At 35.6% G+C, this 27543-nt stretch overlaps 1 protein-coding gene across 1 annotated transcript in view; it reads left to right on the top strand.

Moving 5' to 3' along the window:
• SUPT3H (SPT3 homolog, SAGA and STAGA complex component) overlaps positions 1-27543 on the top strand; it is a 408078-nt gene that overhangs the window by 246435 nt on the left and 134100 nt on the right. The window contains exons 3-4 of the mRNA XM_023762291.1: positions 19768-19854; positions 22567-22657. Coding sequence (XP_023618059.1) covers positions 19768-19854; positions 22567-22657 — 178 coding nt within the window. The remainder of the gene's footprint in view (positions 1-19767; positions 19855-22566; positions 22658-27543) is intronic.

Raw genomic sequence — 27543 nt, 5'->3', positions numbered from 1 at the left:
TCTTAGTTATGCATGTCAGAATTTTTTTTAAAGTTAACTGATGGAAACAGATTTCAGAGTAGAAACTAATTTTTTTAATATTACAGAAATACTCATATACATTTTAGCAAGTAGTTTTTTTATTTTATTTCTGCCTTCAATTTTGACATTTGGTATTTTAATGTTGATTTTTGTTTAAAGCCTTTCACACATCTAGAAAAGTAGATTTGAAATATTTAGATAATGTCCATCCACATATTAAAACACTTTTCTTCCCAGAGGAAGTATAGTAATTGGTCCTTTTAGTGGTATTGTGACTTAACTGCATCTTTTTCTTCCTGTTTCTTGATCCAATGTAATTAAATAATAGATTTTATTTCATAACTTCTCAGAAGGAATAAAGAGGAAATTATGTTCAGCAGACTTGTTTATTTTTTTCCATGCCCTTCTAAAGTTTAAATGGGATCCTTTCTGCACTAAGGGAAGTGAAATAGCCCTTTCAAATCAATGTTCTGGGGAAATAAATGTTAATTAAAAAATACACTTTAAAGAACATAAACATAATTTTTCTCTGGAAATATCTGATGGTTAAATCTAAATTAGATGCTGCTCTGAAAATAATACCAAAATTTTTCATAACTATTCAATCACCTAAAAATCAGTGCTATAAAATATATACACAGTGAAGTATAATTTGCCTAGTTGACAACTTAGTCCTTATCAAGTAAGTTTTGATTTTTATATCATGCTAAATGTTTAAACTTTTTAAAAATCATACCTTCTCTTCAGATTGTATTTATATGTTTTCTATATTCAATTAACTTATTTATCTTGAGAAATAATTTCCTTTTAGCATGATAAAAATAATTATGGATTAGAATAAAGAAGTCCTGTTGTCTCAACAAAATAACAACCAAGCTATTCTTTCATATTTGCATAGAATGTGACAGCTCTTTCTGTATATTTTGAAGGCAAAAGTAAACTCAGGCACTTTCCCAGCCAATTTAATTCAGCGATTTTAGGTATAATGAGGTGGAAATTCCTAAAGTTTGACTTTTTATTTTGATAAAATATTCAATTCTGATTATTATGAAAAATTATGTAAAAGCAAAATGCACCCTTATAATATAAACTACAGGCCCGGTGCATGGATTTGTGCAACGGTGGGGTCCCTCAGCCTGGCCTGCAGGGATCGGTCCGAAACCGGCTCTCTGACATCCCTCGAGTGGTCCCAGATTGTGAGAGGTTACAGGCCAGGCTTAGGGAACCCACTGTTGCACAATTGGGACTGGAGAGGGACCGTGAAAAGGCTCCAGGGTGTGTCCATCCCGTCTCGCCCAGTCCCGAACAGGGCCGATCGGGGCTGGCTGGCCAGGGAGGGACCACGGGAGGTTGGCCGGCTGGGGAGGGACCATGGGAGGGCTCCAGGGTGTGTCTGGCCCATCTTGCCTAGTCCCAATCAGCTGGACCCCAGCAGCAAGCTAACCTACCGGTCAGAGCATCTGCCCCCTGGTGGTCAGTGTGTGTCATAGCAACTGGTCAAATGGTCAGCTGGACACTTAGCATATTAGGCTTTTGTATATATAGACTAAAGGCCTGGTGCACGAAATTTGTGCAGGGGGGTGTGTGTCCCTCAGCCCAGCCTGTACCCTCTCCAATCTGGAACCCCACGGGGAATGTTTGACTGCTGGTTTAGGTCCGATCCCACAGGGGATTGGCAGTCGGACAGCCCTCTCACAATCCGGGACTGCTGGCTCCCAACCGCTCGCCTGCCTGCCTGATTGCCCCTAACCACTTCTGCCTACCAGCCTGATCACCCCCTAACCACTCCCCTGCCAGCCTGATCGACGCCTAACTGCTCCCCTGCCAGCCCGATCGCCCCCAACTGCCCTCCCCTTACGGCCTGGTCACCCCCAACTGCCTTCCCCTGCAGGCCTGGTGTCCCCCAACTGCCCTCCCCTGCAGGCCTAGTCCCCCCCAACTGCCCTCCCCTGCAGGCCTGGTCACCCCCAATTGCCTTCCCCTGCAGGCCTGATCACCCACAACTGCCCTCCCCTGCTGGCCTGATCGACCACAACTGCCCTCCCCTGCCAGCCATCTTGTGGCGGCCATCTTATGCCCACATGGGGGTGGCCATCTTGTGCGATGGCATGATGGTCAATTTGCATATTACCCCTTTATTATATAGTATAGCTATTCTAATCATTGGATCTTTTCTTTTCACTAACAGCTCCCATATCCATCTTTGTATGAGCTATTGGTAGGTAGTATACATACAGCTCTTTCATTTTGGTTTTATAGGTTTCTTTGTTTTTAGAAATAGTAAAACCTGTATGAAAAATAGATTGTTGAGGGAGATAACTGAACAATTAATTTAAGTACCTTCTGAATAAGCCAACTAGCATTTTCTCTATCAAGCCCAGGAAGAAAAATTTTGGACTGTTCATATTATAAGTAAAACTTGAGTAGTTTTTGTAAAATAATTTTTATGAGGATACACACACACACACATTTAATTTAATCTTTACCCAAGGATATTTTTTTTTATTGAATTTTAAAGAGAGTAGAAGGGTGTGACGGGGAGAGGGGAGAGAGAGAGAGAAAAAAGCAACATCAATGTAAAAGAGACACATGGATTGGTTGCCTCCAGCATGCACCCTGACCAAAGTCAGGGATGGAGCCCTGCAACTGAGGTATGTGCCCCTAACAGGAATCAAACTTGGGACCCTTCAGTCTGTGGGCCAATGCTCTATCCACTAAGCCAAACCTGCTACAACTGAGATGGCTTTTTTTTTTCTTTCCAATAAGTTTTTGGTATCTACTGTCTGTTCTCAGAATTCTGAAATTTCACAATGTTACACCTAAGATGCTTTATGTGACATGCACCCCACCTTGATTGCTTCTCTGATTTCATCCTTAACCATTCTCTTCCCTATAGTTAGATTAGTCTCCTTTCTTTTCCTTGATCATATTCAAGCATAGCCTTGCACAGAACCTTTGTGCTTCCTATTCCCCAGCATGCAATGTTCTCCCAGATATCCATTGCTTACCCCCTTCTGGTTTCTGCTCCAATGATAACTTAATAATAAGTACTTCCCTGAACACCCTGTATAAAAAATATATAATAACCCACCACTACCCCTCTAGCACACCTTATCCTGCTTACTATTTTTATTTTAGCATAGGAATAATTATGATATATTCATTTGTCTTCTGTCCATTAAAAGTTAAGCTCCATGGCAGCATGGACTTAGTCTGTTTTGTTCAATGTTGTATCTCCGTTGTTGAGAATTGTGCCTGGTTCTCAATAAATGTTTGTGAATAAGTAAGTGTATGTGACTTTGGTATGCTTTTTGTTCATCCATTATGTCAGCAATTAGATTCATTTTTGAATCTTGTGGTCTTCAGTTTGGAGAAATTTTCCTAAATTATTTTTTAATAACTTCTTTACCTCCTTTTCCTCTTTCAGAAAGTTGTATTTTGGGATGTTGAACCTGATTAATTCTCCAACTTATCCCTTCTTATTTTTATTTCTTGTCTTAGTTAATTACTTATACTATATACTAGGTTTAAGTGTTTTGGAGAAATAAAAATGTGAAATTCTCAACCTATAGTTTCTTGTGAATCTATAGTAATTATTGACATTTATTTGCAAACTAGTGGCCTAGTGCATAAAAATTCATGCAAATTAAAAGGGAATTAATTAGAGGAAATATTTTAATATTGCTATTTGCCCTTTCTCTATAATAGAAGTGTCAGAGATGAAAGAAAATTAGTAAAATGTATATGAAAATCTTCCTCCTGTCAGAGTCTGGGGCACGGGACCCAGAGTCAAGTCCCCACCCACCCGCGTGCACCTCAAAATCGCGCGAGACCCAGACCCAGCCGGCCCTATCCCCATTGGGTGAGATCCAGACCCAGCCGGCCCCACCCTCATCAAGCCCCGCCGGGGGGGGGGGGGCGCAGCCTCAGGTCCCCCGCCTCGGCCCTGCGCCATGCAGCCTCAGGTCCATGCTGATCGCTTGTTACAGCTCGTTACAGGAACGCCGCCTCCGCTGTGGGCACAGCCATCTTGTGTTATGGCAGCAGTTCTCAACCTGTGGGTCACGACCCCTTTGGGGTCGAATGACCCTTTCACAGGGGTCGCCTAAGACCATCGGAAAACACATATATAATTACATATTGTTTTTGTGATTAATCACTATGCTTTAATTATGTTCAATTTGTAACAATGAAATTGTGGGTCACCACAACATGAGGAACTGTATTAAAGGGTCATGGCATTAGGAAGGTTGAGAACCACTGTGTTATGGGAACCCTGCCTCCGCTGTGGGCACAGCCATCTTGTGACGGCGTGGCAGAGTGAGGGTCAATTTGCATATTACCTCTTTATTATATAGGATTGTCAGTACCAAAAAAGTACATTGTTTTTTATAGTTCTTCACTTTTAACTCATAGCTATGCAAAAAAAGTGCATTGTTTTTTATAGTTCTTCACTTTTAATTCATAGCTATGCCAATGACAATACATAACTAAACAAATTATTTGAACAAATACATGGCATAAATATTTATGGGGGGGCAGGAGAAACACCAGAATCTGTAAATATATGACACCTGAATCCAGGTAGTTGGTGAAAATTTCTTTTCCTACCTGTACCCTTACCTATAAGGAGGTGAGAGCACTGATTCTAGTAAGGCTCTGTGCTAATACCTTACTAACTCCTACATACATCCTTTTGGACAGAAAATGGTAAGGGTACGACAGGAATTAATTTTTCTTAATAATCTGATATCAAAAACTGTGCCAGACACTTTGTACATGTAATTTAATATGGTTGTTACATAATTCTAAAATACAAGTGTCATTATATCCATGTTAAAATGGGTTGAAGCAAAGATGCATTAATTAGCACAAGCTCACACAGCCAGTGTTAGATCTGAAACATCAACTGATAACTTTGAATTTAATTAAAGTCTTAATAGTCTAAAATAATTGCTATGTGTCTAAGAGTAGATCTGTTATGGACCATATGAAAAATTCTTCCCCTGCTTCAAAAAATAAAACTCACTTACATAAGGATATTTACAGAAATTTATCAGACTGTTAAAACTCCATAAAACTATATTAAACTGCTACTTCTGTTTATTGGTCAAGTTACTGAATTTTACATATTTAAGTATTAGTTTATATGAGGAAACTATTAAATATTAGTTTACGTGAGGAAAATGGAGAAGTTAGCTTCTACTGGATGTGGGATACAGTGGAAACAGGGAGTTATTGTCTGACCGACTTGTTCAAATCCCATCTCAGTCATTTAAATGTTCTGAGCTGCTGTTTCCTTATCTATAAAAACATCTATAAAATAGTAATATATCTTAACCCATAGAAGTTTTATCAAGATTAGAAAAACTAACAGTTTTTAAAATATGTAAAATATTTCAGATATCTTGTAGTGTATTCAGTAAATGCTAGTTTATGTTCTTGTTACTCTTATTATTTGTGTTACCCTTTCTTACTAGTAAATTCAGTTTTGGCATCTAGAATGACAAGTTCCACCACTGGCTCATATTATTTACTTGGAGGAGGATACTTCTCACCCATTTCTATTTTAAATTATCTGAACAAAAATAGTTTTAAAAGGGAACAAAAAACATTCTACTTTAGGTGTTTAGGGGAAAAGTGGCCCTGGTTAACTTATCCTTGATAAGTCTCTAGACTCTTATGTTAATGGATATGTAATGTTTGTACCTCCAGATCCACTTTTCACCTTCCTCTTTTTCTGTATCCTGGGAGGCTCATCTCCAGCATCTCTCTTGCCCTCTGACTTGTGTTGAGTTTGTGCAAGGCGCCAGCAGGAGAGCTGAGCAGGGGATGAATGTAAGGCCCAGGCTGGCTTCTCCAGCTTTCAGGTTCAGGGGTCAGCTGCCTTCCCCTTAACTCTCTACGCCAGTGATATTCAACCTTTTTCATCTCATGGCACACATGGTCTAGTTACTAAAATTCTGCAGTATATGAGGATTTCTAGTACCAAGAATTAGTCAATCAGATCAACCTTATTATATGACTTGACCAATAAGATGCAATTCTATGATAGGACCTATATATTTAAGATTCAATACAGGGCCTTAACATCAGATGGCTTTTGTTGTGTTGGCTGTTGTCATTCTTTTTTTTTTTTTTTTAATAGTTTTTTTCTTGTTGTTAGATCAGGGAGGGTACCACACTATCCCTAAACCCTCATTACATCTTTGTAAATAGTTTATGTGTAAACTCTTCTCCAATTACCTAGTTTAACTATGCTATTTTTTCCTTCCAAGCTGATAAATACATATTTAAATAAATATCAGTGATCCTGTTTGGGTCATCCCCAGACACACATATATCAGCTGAGATTCAACCAGATAAATTCTAAAAATTGAGGTTTTTTTCCTAAATCCTGATTAGAGACTAATTTGATTTACCTTTAGGCTGGAAATTCATCATTGCTAAAATACAATTGAACTAGCATGAGATGAGTCAGCATACTTTTAATTAATTTTAGATAATCTGTAGTAATGTCTTTGAGGTCCTTTTCAGTTAGTAACCTTAAGGTAGTTTGTGGCTTCCTTGTGGAGCATTTGCAAAGGTGTTAGCTTAGTATATTCTTCATCATAGAATATAAATTATAGTGCTTATTTCCTATTTCTATTTCAGTATAAACCTTACTTCTTTGATTTTCAGCATAAATGTGTTTAACTTATTAAAATAAAATTTTTATAATAATCATAACGCCTACTGATGTATTGCACATCTTAACTAAAAAATAAGCACAATTTATAAACTCTGTGAGATTAGGAATTGTTTTCATTTTCTTCCTCTTGTTTGCTTGCTTTGCTTTGCTTCTGATTAGCATAATTTCTAGATTAAGCCCAGTGATTCACCTCTACTAGGTACTCAATAAATATATATTGAACAAACCAGGGCCTAGTGTTCAATTAAAAATAGTAATTTTTTAGCCACCATGCTTGCTTGCTTCATTCTAGCCTCACCTATAAGACTGTCGTTTGAAGATGTGCCATATGTAGCTTCCCTTTAGCAATATCACTGCCCTGAAAATCCACACAAAGAAATAAAAAACCAATATTGTTGGGCAGATACTATGTTTTAGGCATCATCTTTTCTGTTTACTTTTTCTTCCTCAGTTCTTCTTTTATATCCCTGCAAGACAGCTGCTATAATTCCTGTATTTCTTTCTTTCTCCGTATGTTTAGTTACTGGCCACATTCACACAGAGCCCGTACTAGGCTCCAATAATCCTCGGCCTTCTCCTCTAGTCTCTGGGCCTGTTTCCATGTACCAGTCATACAGCTTCTTGTCTTACATGGCTCCTGCCAAATGGCTTAGCTACCATTTCACTTCTTTCTGGCACACATTGAGATTTTGCATTCTAGAATGGAAGCCTTATTGTAAAGATATATTTACTAAATGGGGTGGTAAACCCTAGCTGGTTTGGCTCAGTAAATAGAGCATCAGCCTGTGGACTGAATGGTCCCGGGTTCGATTCCAGTCAAGGGCACATGCTCGGGTTACAGGCTCAATCCCCAGTAAGGGGCATGCAGGAGGCAACCAACCAATGATTTTCTCTCTCTCCCTCCCTCTCCCTTCCTCTCTAAAATCAATAAAAATATATTTTTAAAAAGCACAACAAAAGAGGGTGGTAAGTGGTAAGCTGGCTGAAGTTATATACAAGGTCCCAAGGAAACATTTGGAAAGGAGGTGATATTTGGTCTGAGCTTAATTTAGAGGAGACCCCAGGGAAGTATGGCACCTCAGATGCACTCTTGAAGGATATTGGGTCTGTCTTCTGTCTCAGAATGAGACTGTCAGTGTTGTTGGATGGTTGTACCATTTTATCCTGGTGTGAATGAATCTCAAGAATATCCTGGTCTTGGCATTAGTAACAAATCTAAAACATTTTCTCTGTTTACTAAATTATCAGTAAACTCTTTCCCCCTTTTCTTTTTTTTTTAATTTCTTAAAATATATTTTTATTTATTTCAGAGAGAAGAAAGGACAGGGAGAGAGAAATAGAAACATCAATGATGAGAGAGAATCATTTATCGGCTGCCTCCTGCACACCCCACACTGGGGATCAAGCCTGCAACTGGGGCATGTGCCCTAACCTGGAATCGAACCATGACCTCCTGGCTCATAGGTCGATGCTCAACCACTGAGCCACACTGGCAGGGCCCCTTTTCTTAGATAGATTGCTATTTCATTTTATTCCTAACGAAGAATGAGTCAGTCATCCCTAGCAATACCGTGTGCTTTTATAGTGTTTTCTAATTTTCCAGCTGCCTGCACCACATTATTTCATTTGATCTTCACAGAGACCTGTGAGTGTAACCAGATTTGTACTCTATCACCTTTTGAACCCTTTTAGTAACCTTTTAAATTCTTAAATGGAATATAGTATTGACATGTGAGCCTTGGAAACCTGATTTTTCATTTAGCTTTACATATACTACATCTAATTTGACAAATACTATATACAGCATTGATTTGGATACAAAATTTGAATAAGGGCAACTTTCTCTGACAACTGAGGGGGAAGTATATACAAATTATCTCTGTTCATCAGATGATAAAAGCATAGGGAAAATTGGAAATGGATAAGCACCAATCTCTTCTGTGCATTAGTAATGGCATTACTTTAATCCCATTTTGCAACTATCTTTGGCTTTCAAATGTAACTGGAACTATTTGGTAGGATACTGGAATAAATAACTACATCACCTGCTGACTTGTGTACCATGGTAAACATTGGGGTACAATAACATATGGCTGTTGTCACTGGTATAGCTAAGTAGATTTTCCTTTGAAAACTGACTCCCATCTGCATCTCACTAAGTTGTACTGTTTTTTCTTGTGATTCTTCTTTTTTATTTCTTCTCTCATAGATGTAAGTGATTAATTTTGGAGCCTAAAGTAAACTATTACTAGGGTTAAATACTGGAATCAGAATGTAAGCGCTGAAAGGACCTTTGGAGCTCATTTGATGTCCACCTTTCTTTAGTTCCCACTTAAAGAAACTGAGGACCAGAAATACCAGCTAAACTATTCTGTTTAAAACTATATCTTCAAAAATATATTCACACTAAGCCATGCATTATACTTTATGTTTAGGTGATTCTACATGAGAAATGATAAGAGAAGCTATTAGTTCTTTATCAAAAGAAGCTCATGTACTTTTCCCTTTAATTTTAGGTGAGCACTAACTTTCTTAAAACTTGTAAGGAAGTGATTCTAGTAATATTTACACGTGTATGAGTGTATATATAAATACAGATATACAGGGTGTTCCCCAAAAATGTTTACTCACTTTAACAGCTGATAGCTCAATTTTGAAAATGAAATGTATTTTAACAAGCAATGCCTTTATAATTATTCAAAGTGTGTGTCTATATTTTTTGAGACACCCTATATATAGGCATTTTTAAAATGTTTATGAGAGGAAAACAGTTAAGATGGTTTTAGAAACTTTTAAAAATAATGATCATTTAAAGCTTTTTTATTAAACTACTCATGAAATCAATTTGCATAGTGCTATATGTGAAGATAATTTGCTGAGTTAGTTTGACCATAAAGAGGAGGTAATCTAAATGCTCTGGAACACGCCTCAGGATACATAGTACTAATAGGAGAAACGACCCATAACTGCAGGTCATAGCAGACCCGTGCCCTCCTTGTGCGTGGGTCAAGCTCTAAGACCCAGCATCAGAAGCTGCCATTCTAAAATTCTAAAGTTGGTACTTTCTCCATCTATTTTCTAAACAAAAAATTTATAAAAATGCTTTTGCCAAAACAAGAGTGATAGTAATAGAGATAAAATTAGAAATCAGTTTTCCTCATTCTTCATGATTATTCTTTAGAATTACTATTCTTTGTATTTGATATTTTTTTTAATCATTACATTGGTCTGTGTGTGATCTGGTGTAATTCAGCGCTTTTGATATCCTCATGTAACCATGAAAATGCAGTGTAAGACCTATGTTTATTCCTAAACATTTTAGGATGAAATGAAGTCAGATTATCATATGAAAAATTAGGCAGCCTTCCAAAGAACAGTAATCAGCTCAGTCTTTTACCTGTTAGATTTTAGTCCTGTGGAGAAATAAGTAATGGCTGCAACTCTCACAGAATGTGAACAGAAGAGAACATGGTTGGAGGCACAAAGATGCCAAAAAATAAGAGGAGGAAAAAGAGGTATTATTAAATATGGACAAGGAAAGTACACATTTTGTAGGCTACTTAAAAATGTTATGCTTCAAAAGAAAAAAAATTATGCTTCTAAAATTTTAAGAAATGCACCTTAAATATACATCCTTGGGCTTCCAAACTATTATTTTTAGTTACACGTAACAGAAAGGTAGCTATATATAATGTTGAACAAATTCAAGATATGCTGCCATCTTTCTATAATTTTAATTATATTTTAGCTTAAATAGTTAAGTAATATTTTAGTTTTAATAGTTAAATAGTAAATAGTTAAATTTATTTAAACAGTATTTAAACTATAATATAGTTTAGTATAGTAAATAATTTAAGGTATATCATTTAAACTATAATCTAGTAAATTACTTTAAAAATTTTCCAAATTATCCTTTTGCTTGCTTTCAAAACTTGATGTGTTTGGATTTGAAAGTTGCTTATGAATAACTTATATGCAGAATACTTTAAAAGAAAACTTTCAAATGGTTGCTGTTCAACTAATTTCACATTTAAATAAGAGTAACCAAAGAATTAGTTCCTTGTCAAGGTTGTTGTTCTCATACAATAAATGCAGTCATTGTTTATTGGAAGTTTTTAAGCTTTGCAGGCTTATATTGATTGTGGCTTGGTAATTCTTTTATATATACATATGGATTCTTGAGCCATGAGATACTGATAATTATAGCCTTATCATATTTTTTTAAAACTTGACCTAACTGTGTTTGACTTACTATTCTGAAAAAGAAGAGTTAAAATGAAACTCTAAAAAGTTAGGCACATCTTTTATCAATTTATATACTTGTTTATGTTTCAAATGTCTAAGACAATAGAAGACCAGTCATCAAACATTTGTTTAGTTCTCAGTCCTTAAGCTGGATCTGCATGAAGCAATTGGCTTGACTGTTTTGATCCAAACCTTCTTTTTTGGCAACCATTTATTTGCCAGCAATGAAAATGTTTTGAAAGGCAAATAAATGTTTTTGTGGTTAGACTTTTCTATGGGATGTAATGCTTGATTTAGTGATCTTACTTTCCTCTATTCTGAATGAGAAATTAATCTTGGGGAGAAAGACGAATGGCTTGGTTTTAGGCATTTATTATTCAGTTCCAGTTTGTGTACCTAAACATCTCTCATAGTTTGCTGTGAGGGTTAAATGAGATAATATGTAGAAATCATGAAGCATAGGACAGTACATTCAACAAATGTTAGCATGAAAGGAGTATCAGCTGCTGTTTAAATATGAGTGATATGTCCTTACCTTGAGATTCTCTTAAATCCCTACTAAATGACAACATAATTTTACAAGGTATAAACCTACAAAGACAAAGTGAGAGAGGATAAAATATCAGATGAGAGATATAAAAAAATTATGGAAGCTTAAAAGTGGATAGAAATGGTAAAGGTTTCACAGATCTGAGAGAAATGAAGCATTGGAACCTGAATATCAGAATTAAAAGTTCCTCTAAAGAAAGAAGTCTTTGGGTGGATGAGAAACAGGAGGATTGGTAAGAAGCAAAGGAGCAATTTCATCCCAGTACTCTATCAAAACCATATAAGCAGCCAGCTTACCCCTTGGCTATTCTGGCAAAATAGTATATAAGTTTATACTCTGGAAAGGTTGAATAAAAGGGACTCTGGTATTAAAGATCCCAGGTAAAATGACCACCAATATTCAATTAAAAGACTTTCTAGAGAGAACCTATAAAATTAGAAATCAGTTTTCCTCATTCCTCATGATTGAAATTTTTGTAGTAAGCTAAGAAAATTTCCCAGATGTAAAGGACAGAATATATAGGTTACAGTATCTCTGTAACTATCAGGAAAATATATTAAGAAAAACCCTCATCAAGGCACACTACCATAAAATTTCAGAATTTCATTTATACCAGTAAGAGAGCAATAATAACAGTCCCTCATGGGGGGGGGGGGCGGGGGGGGAGGAGTCTCACAGAGGCTTAGGAATAAAAACAGCAACCACAACCAAAAACTGACATCTTAATAGCAATATTTGAGGCTAGAAGACAATGGAGGAATGCCTTTAAAATTTTGAGGGAAAATGATTTTAAACTTGTATTCTATACCTAACCAGATTATCTTTGAATAAGAGAGTAGCAAAAATGAATATTCAGTCATACAGGATCTTTAAAAATTTATTTCCCAGGCACCATTTCTCAGAAAACTATCAGAGGTATTTTTAGCTGTAACCTACCACTGGGGGATAGAGATGGAGTTTAGTAAACAGCCTATTAAAAACAAAAAATCAGTATTCTTTAGAGGAATATAACAGAATCCAGAGTCCTTACAATGTATCATCCACAATATCTCAGATAAAAATCCCAGATTCCTAAAAAGATGAACAGGCAAACTTGACCAATACTCAAGAGAAAGTGCAAAATGGAAGTTACTCCAAGATAACAAGGCTGTTGAAATTAGCAGCAGAGATTCTTAAAGCAGCTGTTATAACTATGCTTAAGAATGAAAAAGGAAACTTCTCCAGAATGTGATTTACCAACATTAGTAAGTAAAGTAAAAAAGGATAAGAAATGAAATCAAGAAATAAAGACTCCAAAATGTAATTGTTGAAGAGTTGGAGGGCTCCAGTTGAGATGTCTCTGAAGGAAAACAAAAACAACGAAATAGAGTTTTGGATGCAAATAGTTTTCACATAAAATTAGGCAAAAATCAAACCAAGGAAATTATTACTGGAAAAAATTTTTTATTTGTAAAAAGAAGTTTGATCATAGTGGCCAAACTGTAAGAGTGTTTACCAGTCACAATAATGTAAACTGGATGCTAATTTAACAAAAAAAAAAATGAAATTTATAAATAAGATCAAAAGGGAGGAAGGAAATGGTTAAATATGAGGTATATGAGACTAAATTTTCATTCAGTAAGAAGTCAACTGCTAGATTTAAAGCTGAAAAATAAAGAAAACAAGTGTCATAAGCATATTCAAATATGGATGAAAATAACAGAAGAACAAGCTGAAAAAAAATTGAAAGGAGTTGCCTCTGGAAGAATTATAGATTAGAAAGAAATGTGTCAAGGTCTATCATTATAAAAGTATTATTTGATTTTTAATGTCACATACATTTTATTTTTCCCATGGGGAAAAAAACCCCTCTTGTTTATTTGATTAAACAAAAATAAAATAAGCTGCATAGGAACAATTTTAAAGTCGAGAGAGACACCAACTTTGTTTTAAGGCTGTAGCAGCTGATACAGCATCTCCTTGCTACCTTCTCCAGCCTTCTCTGTGGACCACAGCAATACATTCAGAAGCCCGTTAGCCAACACAGGAGTTCTTGAACCCTTATCTATTGGTTCTTCACCTGCTCATTGCCTGTCATGCCTGGGGTCTGCAGTATAACATTTAAGATTTTAAGTAAAAATCCACGGGGGGCGGGCGGGTGCGGAAATCAAAACAAAACAACAAAAACACCCACCCTAAGCAAACACCCACTTGAAAGGTTTGAGGGAAAACTTTTGTTCCCCCTTCTCCACTTACTAGTCATTGATGGGATCTGCACAACTGCTGGGACGCCCATTGAAAAATGTCCAGAGGCAGACAGCACCCCATGATGGGCTTGGAGTTAGTTTCTGTGGCCCGGACAGATATGCTGGGGTTGCATATTCCTTACCTACGCATGTCTGCCTTGGGGAAAAAAAAAGTATACTTAGTCTAATATCAGGCAACATGCCCATGTTAATTTCTCCAATTCTGCATTTACCTTTCTCATAAAAGAAAAAAAACTTCAAACTCAACTGAGTAATGTTTTCTACACTTAAAGCATTTGCTGACCGGGCATGACAGCTAATGGGCAGTATTAAACAAGATTCATTAAAAACAAACAAACAAAAAACTAACAACCCTCCCACCCACCTGAGTATATCTAAAATGCTAGTTAAAAATAACAGCCCTGACCCCACCCACCCTTTCACCTGCATTGATTTTAGGGAAGAAAAAAATAAAAGAAGAAACCTTATCACCCTAAAAACAAGAAAACCCCAGAAATGTGAGAAACCTACACAGACTCCTAGAAACATAAAGAATTATTACAGAGCTGGTTATTTAAAGAAAGTAAACACTTTGCATACATTCTGAGAGAAAATTTTTAAAAATTAGAGTTAAGTATTTATAACATACATAGCAAAGTGCCTGGTACAATTTAGATATTCAATAAATGATAGCTATTATTACTACTAAGATTATTAACTCTTCTGCTAGTTAGTAAAAACATTGGTTATCCATTTCAAATGGAAATGAAACATATAAATCTCGAAAAGTTATTTAATATATCTAAAGTTATACACTTGCTTAGTGGTAGAGCTAGAACTGTAGTCCAGATTTCTGAACTACAAGTTGCTTCAGGCTCAACAAGAAAGATTCAGAGAGGATCTTTGAGGTTATCTATAGTCAAGTAGGGTTGCAAGCAGAGCTGTGCTTTCATAGTCCAACCTAGAATCTGGTCTTGTAAGTAGTGGGTGACAGACCAATGGGTAAAAAGACAAACAAATAAATCTTAGGCCAAGTGACTACCTAGTCTAAGATTTTGCCTCTTTGTGACACAACTTTCAACAACTCCTGCCTCTTAGTATGTATGAATGTATGTATGTATTATTTATTCTCAAGAAGGAAAGATCCAAGAAGCTAGCCAGAAACCACAGGGGAAAAGTGCAACTTACGTGTTTAAAAAGGAATACTTTCAGGCTGTTAATGATTATTAAATCATCAAATTAATTTTGTTGTACTTTCATTTACTTATTTTCTCTTTATTTTACTTCTTTCCATCACCATTTATCCTCCCTATACCCTCTTCCACTTCTTCCCACCTCACAACCGCCACACTATTATTCATGTCCATGAGTTCTTTCTCTTTTTATTTTGTTGTACGTTTAAAAACTTTTGAAACTTTAGAGAAATCTTTCTGCTGAATTTATGTGGGCCACAGCCAAATGCAGGGGTTATTGACTTCACGTAGCTCAATTCATTTTTATTATAGCTGGTAAAACTGAAAATCATCGAGGGGAAATAGAATGTCAACATTTAAGATTTATAAACTGCCTTTTGGGAATGGTGGTCTTGGACCTAGAGATATTATTCAAAAGGAAGTTTGGAAGTGAGAATGTTAGGTAACTGGTTGAGGAAGATAAAAAATGTATTGACAACTACAATTAAGATATTGTAAACTGATTGCCATGCCTAAGTTAGGTAATAAACACTATTTTGTATGAAAATAATTATAGATGTTTTTTCTTTGAGAAAATTATTTTGAAGCCTGTATTTTAAAGAAGAAAGAATCAAGAATTTCTCATAATTTATTTAGTAATTACTTTATTAGTTAAGACGCTCCAGAAAAACAAAACCAATAGGTTATATGTGTGTGGATAGATAGATAGATAGATAGATAGATAGATAGATAGATAGATAGATAGATGATAGATAGACAGACATTTAGATAGCTAGATGGAATTAGTTCATATAATTATGGAGGCTGAGAAGTTCCAAGTTCTGTAGTCGACGAGCTGAAGACCCAGGAGAGACGAGATGTAGTGCCAGATCCAGTCCAAAGGTCTGAGAACAATGAGATGTTTCATTTTAAGTCAGAAGGCTGGAAAATACCCATGCCCTACTTCAAGACAGGCAGAAGGAAGATCTCTCTTCTTTAGCCTTTTTGTTCTAATGACATTTTGGTCAATGACAGACCACCAATGATAGTGGTCCCATAAGATTACAGTGGAACTGAAAAATTCCTATCACCTAGTGACGTTCTAACGTCATAGTATAACACATTATGTGTTTGTGGTGATGCTGGGGGAAATAAAGCTGTGGTGCCAGATGTGCAGAAGCATAGTGCATACAATTATACAGTGCAAAACACTTGATGGTGATAATGAATGACTGTGTTACTGGTTTATGTGTTTACTATACTATCCTTTTTGTCATTATTTTAAAGTGTACTCTTTCTACTTATTTAAAAACAAAAAAAAAGAAGAAGCTTTGCTGTCCAGCCGGTGTTGCTCAGTGGTTGAGCATCAACCTAAGAACCTGGAGGGCACGGTTTGATTCCCTGTCAGGGCACATGCCTGGGTTGCAGGCTCGGTGCCCAGTAGGGGGGCATCCAGGAGACAGCTGAGCAATGATTCTCTCTCATCAGTGATGTTTCCATCTGTCTCTCCCTCTCCCTTCCTCTCTGAAATCAATAAAAAAATATATATATATATATTTAAAAGTTTTGCTGTAAAACAGCAAGTCATATTAACCAGCTAGCAGCCTCATACATCTTGTGTTAACTGAATCTCTTGGTCGCATCATTTTCTCTTGTGGTGATTTAATCTTGTGTTGTTCTGTACAGTAATATGCTATACAGACTTGTAGCCAAAGAGCAATAGGCTATACCATATAGGCTAGGTGTGTATTAGGCTAAACCATCTAGGTTTGTGTAAGTGCACTCTATATCTGCACAAAAACAAAATTTACTAGCAATACATTTTTTAGAACATGTCTCTGCCATTAAGTAGTGCATGACTGTATGCAGTTCTTCAACTGATTGGTTGAGGCCCAGCTACATTAGGGAGGGCAATATGCTTTACCCATCCTACTGACTCAAATATTAACCTTATCCAGAAATACCCTCAAAAATAACACCCAGAATAACGTTTGACTAAATGTCTGGTTGACAGAAGTAACCATCACAAGCACACAAAGGCATAAAGATAAAACTGAAACTACTGGAGCTTAAATGTAGAAAAATAAGAGAGATAAACAAAAAACATAATGAGAATGAAGGCATATAGGGAAATCTGTGAGTCAGTCATGCTTTAAAGACCACATTGAAGTTAGATTGGTCTTAAAGTATTTCTGTATGCTATCATTTCTTGCATATTTTATAATTAATTGTATATTTTTTTATTATAATAAAAAGTATGAATGTACTATTTCATATTTTAATGACTGACTTGTTACAGTGAATAAGGAAGTATAACTTCTATTTATTTTCAAGGATTAAGAATTTGAGGGATTTTTTTAGAATATAGAATCAACCTTTTGTTTTAAGTGCTTGAAGATATTAAGAGGGTTTTTTTTTTATTTTGGGTTTTCTGGTTTTGGTATTTCCAAAGCTGCTCACCCATGTTTTAAGCTTGTGTTGTTGAAGAGGTGTTTCTTTATTCTTTCTGGTAGATGTAGAGAAATATTTCTAGAAGTAAGCTAATGGGTAATACACACTTTAGTGTGATCACTGTAATTAGCTAATTAAATTGCTCTCTTCACTTAGTAAAAAATAAGAGTTTGGGAGAGGTAAATTTGAGACAAGGGTCACATGAGGGCCAGATAGGCTTGGTGAGTAACACAATGGTAGCTTTCAGTCCAGAGGATTCACTTCACAGGAGTTCAAGGCATATTAGTGAGAATTAGCGTACTAGTGCTAGTAAGGATTCTACTTAGGTGAGAGAAATTAGCAAATGGGGTGGATGAAAACTAAAGGTAAAGATTTCCTGCTAATTAACCAAGACATAAATTTCTGATCCCTACACTAGTTATGTACTGGTTTTGAAAAGATGTTTTAAAATGTTTAACTCGCCCAGCAGTGTGGCTCAGTGGTTGAACATTGACCCATGAACCAGGAGGTCACAGTTCAATTCCCAGTCAGGGCATATTCCCGAGTTGTGGGTTCCATCCCCAATGTGGGGCGTGCAGCAGGCAGCTGGTCAATGATTCACTTTCATCAATGATATTTTTATCTCTCTCTCCCTCTCCCCCTCTGAAATCAATACAAATATATTTAAAAAATAAAAAAATTGAATGTCTAACTCTTTGTCTTTATTTTCTCATTTTTCCCACATAATCTGTTTTAAATGAATGTTTTTGAGAGTGTTATAAATACAAATTATATAGATGTAGTGTGGATAAATAACTGACTAATGGGAAGCTGTTTAGGGATATATACTTATCCTGACCCTTTCTTAACATAGTGAAGTTACTAATATTTGTGTAGTACTTGACAGCACTGCCTCCTGTTCTCTGTATGTGTACAGATGAATGGATATTGAGTCCATATTCTTCTTCACACCGATTGTATGTATTTTAGACTCTGATAGAAATGTTTTTATTTGGAAAACACACACATGTGTATACCTATTTCCCTGGTACTCTTCCAGTTTTTAGAAAAAATGTTTAAATTTTTCCTGCTGAAAACATTTAGATTCTTTCTGAATAAATACATCATCTTTTTTAAAAACCTTCCCCCAAGATTTCTTTTTAAATGGTTCACAGTTAAATTTAAATTTCTATATTTAGGTAGAATTATGTTTATATACCAACCACCAGTATCCAGGAAGTTCAGTGGTAAGGTTGACACATAGGGAGTTTGTAGTCTATTTTGTAGTCTGTGTATTTAGACAAGGTTTGAAGCTTACCTAACAAAATCGCTTAAACATTCAAGCAGAATTTCTTTAGTACAAATGCTCTATTTGATTTCTTATAATTGTTAAGATAACAGTGTGTCACTTTATAAAGATTAGTTCTCAGTAATATGTGTTAGATTTATTCCTTTCAAAGAACGGTGCATTCAGAAACAGCTTTTATATGTAAATATTTTTGTAATATTGGATAGAGTTGGTTTGGTGCAATCACTATGGTTTAATCAAGTTTGAAAGAAGTTACAGGCACATTTTTGTAGAGTTTTCTGCAGCATCTTTATTTTTTTCAGCTGGATGTATTTTATGTTCCTTCTAACTAATCAAAATAAGAAAGTGATTGCCTGTGCCAAAATATAGGACTATCATTTTTCACATTCTTTTCTTTTCCAGGTCATTTTCAAGTAAGATTGTGTTTCTAGGACTTCTGAATTCCAGAAAACTCCCGACTTTGTAGATATAAGGGCCCAGATGAACATTTCAGGGGGACTCTAACTTTTCATGCAGTATGTTTTGTGTTGTGCATTCCAGATACAGTTAACTTTTTGTGTGCATGTGATTAGTGTGGAAAGAAATTAATGCAGTCCCGTATTATGATTTATGGACTGAATCCTTTGCCCACTGAAGACTTGCCAAAACTAAAACTATTTTTTTTCCTTTGGATATTAGAAACAGCTACTGTTTTTGTTGATCTTTTAAAGGTCTGAATGGGCCTATTTCAAATCATACCAGCATGGGAGCTCAGATTAATAATATACTTATTCAACTAGTGATACTGAGTGAAACCATTGCTCACATGGATATGAGGATACAATTTCATAAAATTATTTTCAGGTGCATTAATGCATTTTTGGAAGCTGCACATGATTTTTCTTTTGCATGAAAGAAATCAAGGATTTCTGTTTATTGTATCAGTTACAGATAGGCTTATAAGTTAATTTAATTGCATTTTTTATGCCTTAAAACATAAGACATTTTACTTTTAAAAATAGTAATGTGATGGCTGAATTGTTCCCCATAATGTTTAATTTAATGTATTTTTCTTTCTTGAGACATCATGACTGTCATGTCTTTAATTTATATTGAGAAAAATTCCTAAATTTTGTTGTTGTCAGATACACCAAGCTGCTGAAGTTTCTCAGCTCCGGGGAGCAAGGGTAATATCTCCTGAAGATCTTCTGTTTTTGATGCGCAAAGATAAGGTAATCTAAAATGTTCTACTGAATTAAAATGCCATGTTTGGTGCTTAACTATACTTATATGAGGAAACTAAATACACTTTTCACAAAGCTTTCAAATTGGTATCATAACTATTGAATTGATATTTTAGTCTTCATAGTTTGCATGACAGAATGGCTTACTATAAGAGAATTTATTTTTTTTAACATGGGCAAAGGCATGTATGTAAAACTATGTTGACAACTAATTCTCACATATCTGTACACACCTATTTTGACATGTTCATTGCTACATAATAGTCATTAAATATTTACTGTTCTGATAAGTGAGTAGCATATTTACTTTTCTTCTAATTTTATACAGTATTACAGGCTTTCAGAGAGTAATTTTTTACCTTGAAATACAAAGTTTATTCTGTGACACTAGTTTATAGGAAATAGAAAATCAATCAAGATGTATATTCCATTAGGATAAATATATACCATAATGTCTAGGGTTTTACTATTCTTTGAACACTGTTATAAAAATATCTAAGCTGGTATTTACATGTCTAATTTTGTCATAACTCTCTTCCATGAGTAGCTAGTTAAAAATATTTTATAAAATTTTACATGTTTTAATAAGTTGCATGTAAAAGTCACATGTAAAAAATAATCACAGTGTGTTGTGACAGATGCTATTGTAAATGAGCAAGCAATGCCTAGTTCCCAATGTCAGTCCCATCTTTCATTTCTCCACTGATTTTTCCTGGCCTTTTATTATACTCACCCACTCCTCTGCCACCATTTTTGTATGCTTGTGGCTCTATTTTTTATCAAAAGCCTTCCCATTTGACCTTTTGAATAAACTTTTGGCTCATTACCTCTTCAGTAGTCTGAGGAATATAAAGGAAAAGAAAGAAATATCTTCACTTTCAAGAAGATATACTTTAGTTTGGAAAACCAGTATGATTTAGTTGAAAGAAGCATTTTAAGACTCACAGAATTTTAAGATTGTATGATTAGACGTAGAAGCTGTAGGATTTTTTTGCAGTGGAGGTTTCTGCCTGGGTAAGACTCATGCAAGTATAGCTAGAACGAACCAAACACAGAAGAACTCACCAGGATTCTGGTTGAGGAATCTAGACAAAATCTGATTATTGTGATGGCACTGGAACTGGATAGGAAGGAAGAATTCAAAGAAATCGTGAAGAGTCAAAATAGGCAGGATTTGGTGACCATTAAACTTGGAGGACTAAGGCAAAATGGGCTTACATAGCAGTGGTCCTGGGAGGAAGGAGCCGAAAGGTGCTGTTGGCAGAAATGAGGGCCTGGAGCCAAGATTCCCTATGAAGGCATCTGGGAAGAGGGAGTTAGCGGCATGTATCTAGTCAAGTTTTCCTTTTCACTGACAGAGGTGAAGAGGCTAGCATACACACACAAAGTCCATATTGGTACGTTTTCCTGCCTTTGGGGAAAGTAAAATTTAAAATCCTATTGAAACTTCAGGAGCATACACTAATTGACAGTGCCCTTTACTGTCCAGTGGGACTCTTAATCAGAATCATATTAGCACCTGAGAACATACCTATAATATTATAGTTGCCATTGTTATCATCTTTCTCCTCAAAATAATACTTTTATTTATATGATGATATTTTCTAAACAGGATTTAAAGTAGTTTACATAGGAGTGATATAAGACAAAAATACAATCTAAAGTACTGAACGGAATCAGCAAAGAGAAGAGGATAGCAAAAGACCTGTTTTTTTCTTTTCATAATTTCAAATTATATAAAGCAGTATTTATTGACTGTCTATGTTTTACGTATTACTCTAGGCAGTTCATTTATTCACAATAATCCTGTAATGTAGGTATTTTACTTACTTTGTAAATAAAGAAACTAAGGTTCAAAGGTTATCTTTTACGTGTGACCCTGCTAAGGTCTAGTTGCAAGACTAATTTTAACCTCAGTTTCCTTATGTATAAAGAGGAGATGATTATAGTTGTCTATATCTCAGGGCTACTGAAAATATCAAATAAAATGCATGTAAAAGAGCTTTGTAAAATGCAATAGTTTTCAGCTGATATGGTATCTTAAACTTAAAGGTCAAGAACCAGTAATAATACATTCCAAATGTAAGCACACAACAAATTACAAAGTATTTATAAGTTACTTTTAAAGCTAAGCAGTATTCTGGTTTTCTAATAAACCTAAGGAAAGCCATCATTAAGACCCAACTATCATTAATCAGCTTTGAGTTTCATAAAAATATGTTTCTCATATTACTGAATGTTTTCCAGAAATATAAACCAGCTCTTCTAAATAAAATAAAAGTATCAGAGAATAAAAAACAATAAAAGGAGAGTGCATGCCTTTTTAAAGCAGTTGTCTGGATTGTTTATAAATCATTTAAAAAATAAAATAGCTTAGTATGGAGAGTGTGATATTTCTCACAGTCTTCAGAAAGAATTTAAGGCTCTTTATAAGACCAAAATATAAAGGTAATTATTGTGATTCTGGAGCATCTGGATACTTGTAAATGAAAAGTGCTTTTAAAAATACTTGTGTTTCAACTTTTATGTTTAATTTGTGACTACATTTCTTTTTATTACATAATATTATGCTGAGAATTGGCGTATTTCCCCCAGTGATTCTAGGGTACTACTTTATTAAATTTAGTTATTATAGTCTTTACTCAGTAAAGTGAATATATGTATAAGGTTTCTTATTTACTGATTTCATATTTTTAATAGAAAAAACTTAGAAGACTGTTAAAATACATGTTTTTCCGAGACTACAAATCAAAGATTGTCAAAGGCATAGACGAGGATGATCTTCTTGAAGGTAATCTAAACAAAATACTAAACTAAGAACAATGACACAGGTATGCTGGACCTCACATTTATGCACTGTCAATGAAGATATTCCAGTCAGAGTAGAATATATGTACTTCTGTTAAATAATGTAGTTTAGAAATTAACAACAATTTTATTTAGTTGACAGCTAATTCTTATCATTTTCTACTTATATGACTTAATAGTAATCTGGTATTTAAATTCTTTCTTTTAATAATATAACCTGCTTTACATCAGAATATCATGAAACTAAGAAAATTGTGTTGATTTAAAACATTGTTTTAGCAAGCATAATTTTTCTCTTATAGATGTAGAGAACCAGACAGACCTACTATGTCTTTGAAATTGATACATATGGGTTTTTCTTAATTTATTATATAAAGTATGTCTTATGATATAAAATCACCTTGTTTTGGTGTATATTTCTATGCTGTTTGAAATCCAGTAAAAAAAAAAAAACCACAAAAAAACAAAAACTAATGCAGAGTAGAAAAATTTCCTTATCTGATTTTCCAATTCAATTCCCTATTCTGGAATATTTAGAAAAAGTATTAATGTTGCAGAATCTAAAAATGCTAAGCCAAAATAGATAATTACTAAACAATGTTGTTGAATTAAAATAAATACAGTTGACCCTTGAACAACATGGATTTGAATTGTGGGTCCATTTATATGCAGATTTTTTTCAATAAATAATATAAATGTACTTTCTCTTATGATTTTCTTAACATTTTCTTTAGTTTATTTTATTGTAAGAATGCAGTATATAATATATATAATATAAAAAATATGTTTTAATGACAATGTATGTTATCAGTATAGCTTCCAGTAAACAGTAGGCTATTAATCGTTAAGTGCTGGGGGAGTCAAAAGTTACAGGTGAGTTTTTGACTGAACTGTGTTTGGCACACCTAAACCTCACATTGTTCAAGGTTCAACGTATATTATGTTTTTAGAAATAACATATATTTTGAATTTAACACAGTGACTGCATAGTGGTATTTATTGTTGCCATATACACTGAGTGGCCAGATGATTATGATCACCTGACGTTTGTAGGCAAATTAGCTATAATTTTGCACTGAAGTTGCTAGAGGGCCAGACCATTATAAATAGGGAAGCAGGTTGTTTACCACGACAGTAGAAGTGATTTTTTTCTGAAGATATGGGTAAACAACGCAATTTAACACTGCATGTATACACTGCATATATACACTGCATTATACACTGAGTGGCCAGATTATTATGACCACCCCATCAGTACTTCGTTGGGCCACCTTTTGCCTTCAATACTGCGGCGATTCTTCTTGACATTGACTCCATGAGATGTTGAAAGGTGATTCAAGGAATCTGACACCATGCCTGATGAATAGCACTGTCCAGTTCTGTGAGATTTGATGGTTGTGGAACGAGCTGCCTGATGGCTCTTTTAACTTCGTCCAACAAATGCTCAATTGGATTGAGGCCTGGTGATTGTGGGGGCCACCTAAGCAAGGTAAAGTCTCCCTCATGTTCTTGAAACCACTCCTGCACAATATGAGCACCGTGGCATGGCACATTGTCTTGTTGGAAGAAGCCATCTCCATTGGGATACGCCATCAACATGATAGGGTGAACTTGATCAGTAACGATACTTAGGTATGTTGTGCTATTCAGACGTTATTCCACACGAATTAAAGGGCCCAAATCATGTCAGGAAAGCATGCCCCAATCCATAACACTGCCCCCACCAGCTGGAAGGGTTGTACTCATGCATGTGGGGTGCATGCTTTCATGCTGTTTTCGCCAAATTCTCACTCTGCCATCCGCATGATGCAACTGGAAACGTGATTCATCGGACCACATGACTTTTTTCCAATGCTCAACTGTCCAATCTTGTGTTTCTGTGCGAATTGGAGACGTTTTATCTTGGTAACTGCAGACAGCAAAGGTGTTCGAACAGGTCTTCGACTTCCATATCCCATACGATGCAGTGTACGGCTAATTTGCCTACAGACGTCAGGTGGTCATAATAATCTGGCCACTCAGTGTATATATTGATAAAGTATCTAAACAAACTCTACTGGATTAAGAATTCCAGAAAACTACTCAAAACCAACTGAAGAGTTAACAGACTTTGAAAGAAACTACTTTCATTTACCTCAACAAATCAGCAATTGTAATAGTCATGCAAAAAAATATTCTCATCAAATGTTTAGTCAGTGTTGTCTATTTAATATTCCTGAAATTCTCATAGAATTTAATTCCTGGAAAATAGTTCTCCAGATTAAATTAAATGCTCCCTTTTATGAAGAGCATGAAGAGTACAGACTTGAAGTAAAGTAGATTTGAATTTCAATTAATCCCAGTTCTCTGCTTTCTCTCTGTAAGACACTAAGGGTCAGTTTTCTTATTTATAAGTCAGAAATTATACCAATTACCATGTGTAATTATTATGAAATTTCAACCAAATGTATGAAAAGCTCCTGATACATTTCTGCCACTGAATCAATGATAGCTGTCAATACCATGCTTTGAATAAATGATAGCTGTCAATACGGTGCTTTGAACACCACGATGCTCAGAATGGTAAGACTAGTATCAGTTGCACTAGCATCATCATATCAGTTCTCTGTCCTCTCTTATTAATTTCAAATATCTCCTCTTTATACTCATTTAAATTTTCTAATTTTGTGTGTCTTAATATAAAATTTTTTAAAAGTTGATATAATGTATATAATAAACTATTTACTCAAGTAAAATACATCTACTGAGGTGGGATTTGTATAATGGCCATGTGAAGAGTGTGGTTCTCTTCCCCAGTGAAAGACATTTACCTAGTGAAAAAATTTTTAATTATAGTTTAAGTTGTTTTTTTTTAGAAATTGTCCTAAGAGCATACAGCAAATGAAGAAACACATGTTCAAGAAAATCTACTAAATCTCATTAAGACCAGTGAGTCTGTTGCTTTTGAGCCATGATCTACTCCCAACATTCCTCTCCTCCCAGCCTACCCTGGTACCCCATCTCGGTATGATAGAAGCTTTACTCTGGGCAAGTGTGGCCAAGAACACGGGACACCTGCTTTTCCAGCTCCCAGTCTAGGGTAACAGTTTCACCCCAGGAGGGGCAGGTCAGCATCCCTCATCTCCTCTGGCTCCACGTTGCAGAAGCTCTATTCTAGGCAGGCATAACATGGACTGGAGCTGCCTCTCATCCTCTATTCATAGGGAAGTTCCACCCCAGACAGAGCAGGCTGAGAATACTGGGCCCTGATCGCCCCCACCTTAGCTTTCTCATAGGGAGTGAAGATCCATGTCTGAGGGGATAAGCCTAAAAGACACAATTCCCATCTTTGACCAACTCCTGATTCTTGAATCCAAGATAGTTTTTCCAGGAGACACTGATGGCTGTTTCCACCCCCAGCTCCAGTATAGTGGTTAAAGATTCTGCCCAGAGGGAAAGGCAGGACAATAACTGGATAGCTCTGCAGCCCTCCCTAAGGGGACTGACTGACTGGAACAGAGCGGGTAAAAAACAGTGGAGATCCTTGTGGTGAGCAATTAAGAGGAAGCTGGTAATTTCTTGATACTAGTTGCAACAAGCATAAACAGTGCATAAGCTAAAAGTTAACAGAGGAAACATAGGAAAGAGACAGATAAGAAGTGTCCTCCTGGGGTCAGAGCAAAACTTAAAAGCTGATGATACCTTAACTCTGCAAAGAGGCCCAGCATTATGTAGATCATTCTGTGGAGCAATCCATGCTCAAGAGTATGAACAAAAGCAATAGAGCAGTCAGCCAGGAATTAGTGGAAATAACAGCGGTATGTGGTATCAACAAATAGAGTCAGTCTAGTCCAGTGATGGCGTGTCAGCATTTTGAAAAACCCTAACTTAACTCTGGTGCCGTGTCACATATAGAAATTTTTTGATATTTGCAACCATGGTAAAACAAAGATTTATATTTTTGATATTTATTTTATATATTTACATGCCATTTAACAAAGAAAAATCAACCAAAAAAATGAGTTCGCGTGTCACCTCTGACACGCGTGTCATAGGTTCGCCATCACTGGACTAGTCAGTAACTTACTGGAGAGATCAGGAGAAGCGAAAGCCAAAGAGAAACTGACTAAAAACAGTCATCCCTGGTAAATGAGAAGACTGTTTGCATGCTCAAGTCTGTGCCTCTGACGAGCAACTTCTGAGGCGGCACACTAGGAGGGAAAGAGATTGTATTGAACTAGTTCAGCCATCACTGAGCAAATAAACAAACCAATGATGACAACAAGCCCCAGGCAGGGAAGGGAATTATTATCTAAGTTGCTGCAATATACTACCTTAATGTAGTATACTCCATTTTCAACAGCCATAAAAACAAAATACTAGATATGCAAAGAAATAGGTATGTGTGATCCCTGAAAGGGGTGGGGGAGCAGACAACACAAAAGGCCCAGATGTTGGACTTGGAGACAAAAACTTCAAAATATCTATTATAATTATGTTCAAAGAACTAAAGGAGACCATGTTTCAAGAACAGAAGAAAGTGTGATTGCAGTGTTTTATAAAATAGAGAATATCAATTAAAAGTTAGAAATTTTAAAAAGAAGCTAATGGAAATTCTGGAGTTGAAAAGTATAAAACCAAAATGAAAAATTCAGTAGATTGGCTCACAGTAACTTTGAATGAAAAATATTTGAAGAAAAATAATCAGTGAACTACAACAGATTGTTAAAGATTATGCAGTCTGAAGTACCAAGAGAAAAAAGAATGAAAGAAAATCAAAAGAGCTTCAGAGAAATATGAGACTCCATTAAGTGAGCCAACATATGCATAATAAGACTATCAGAAGGTAAGGAAAGAGAAAAAGAGCAGGAAAAAATAATCGAAGAAATA

The sequence above is a fragment of the Myotis lucifugus genome, unplaced genomic scaffold, assembly GCF_000147115.1.
Source record: "Myotis lucifugus unplaced genomic scaffold, Myoluc2.0 scaffold_241, whole genome shotgun sequence".
Taxonomy (NCBI): Eukaryota; Metazoa; Chordata; class Mammalia; order Chiroptera; family Vespertilionidae; genus Myotis; species Myotis lucifugus.
The sequence above is the reverse complement of the archived record's forward strand: the minus strand, read 5'-3'. Positions and strand labels throughout refer to the sequence as shown.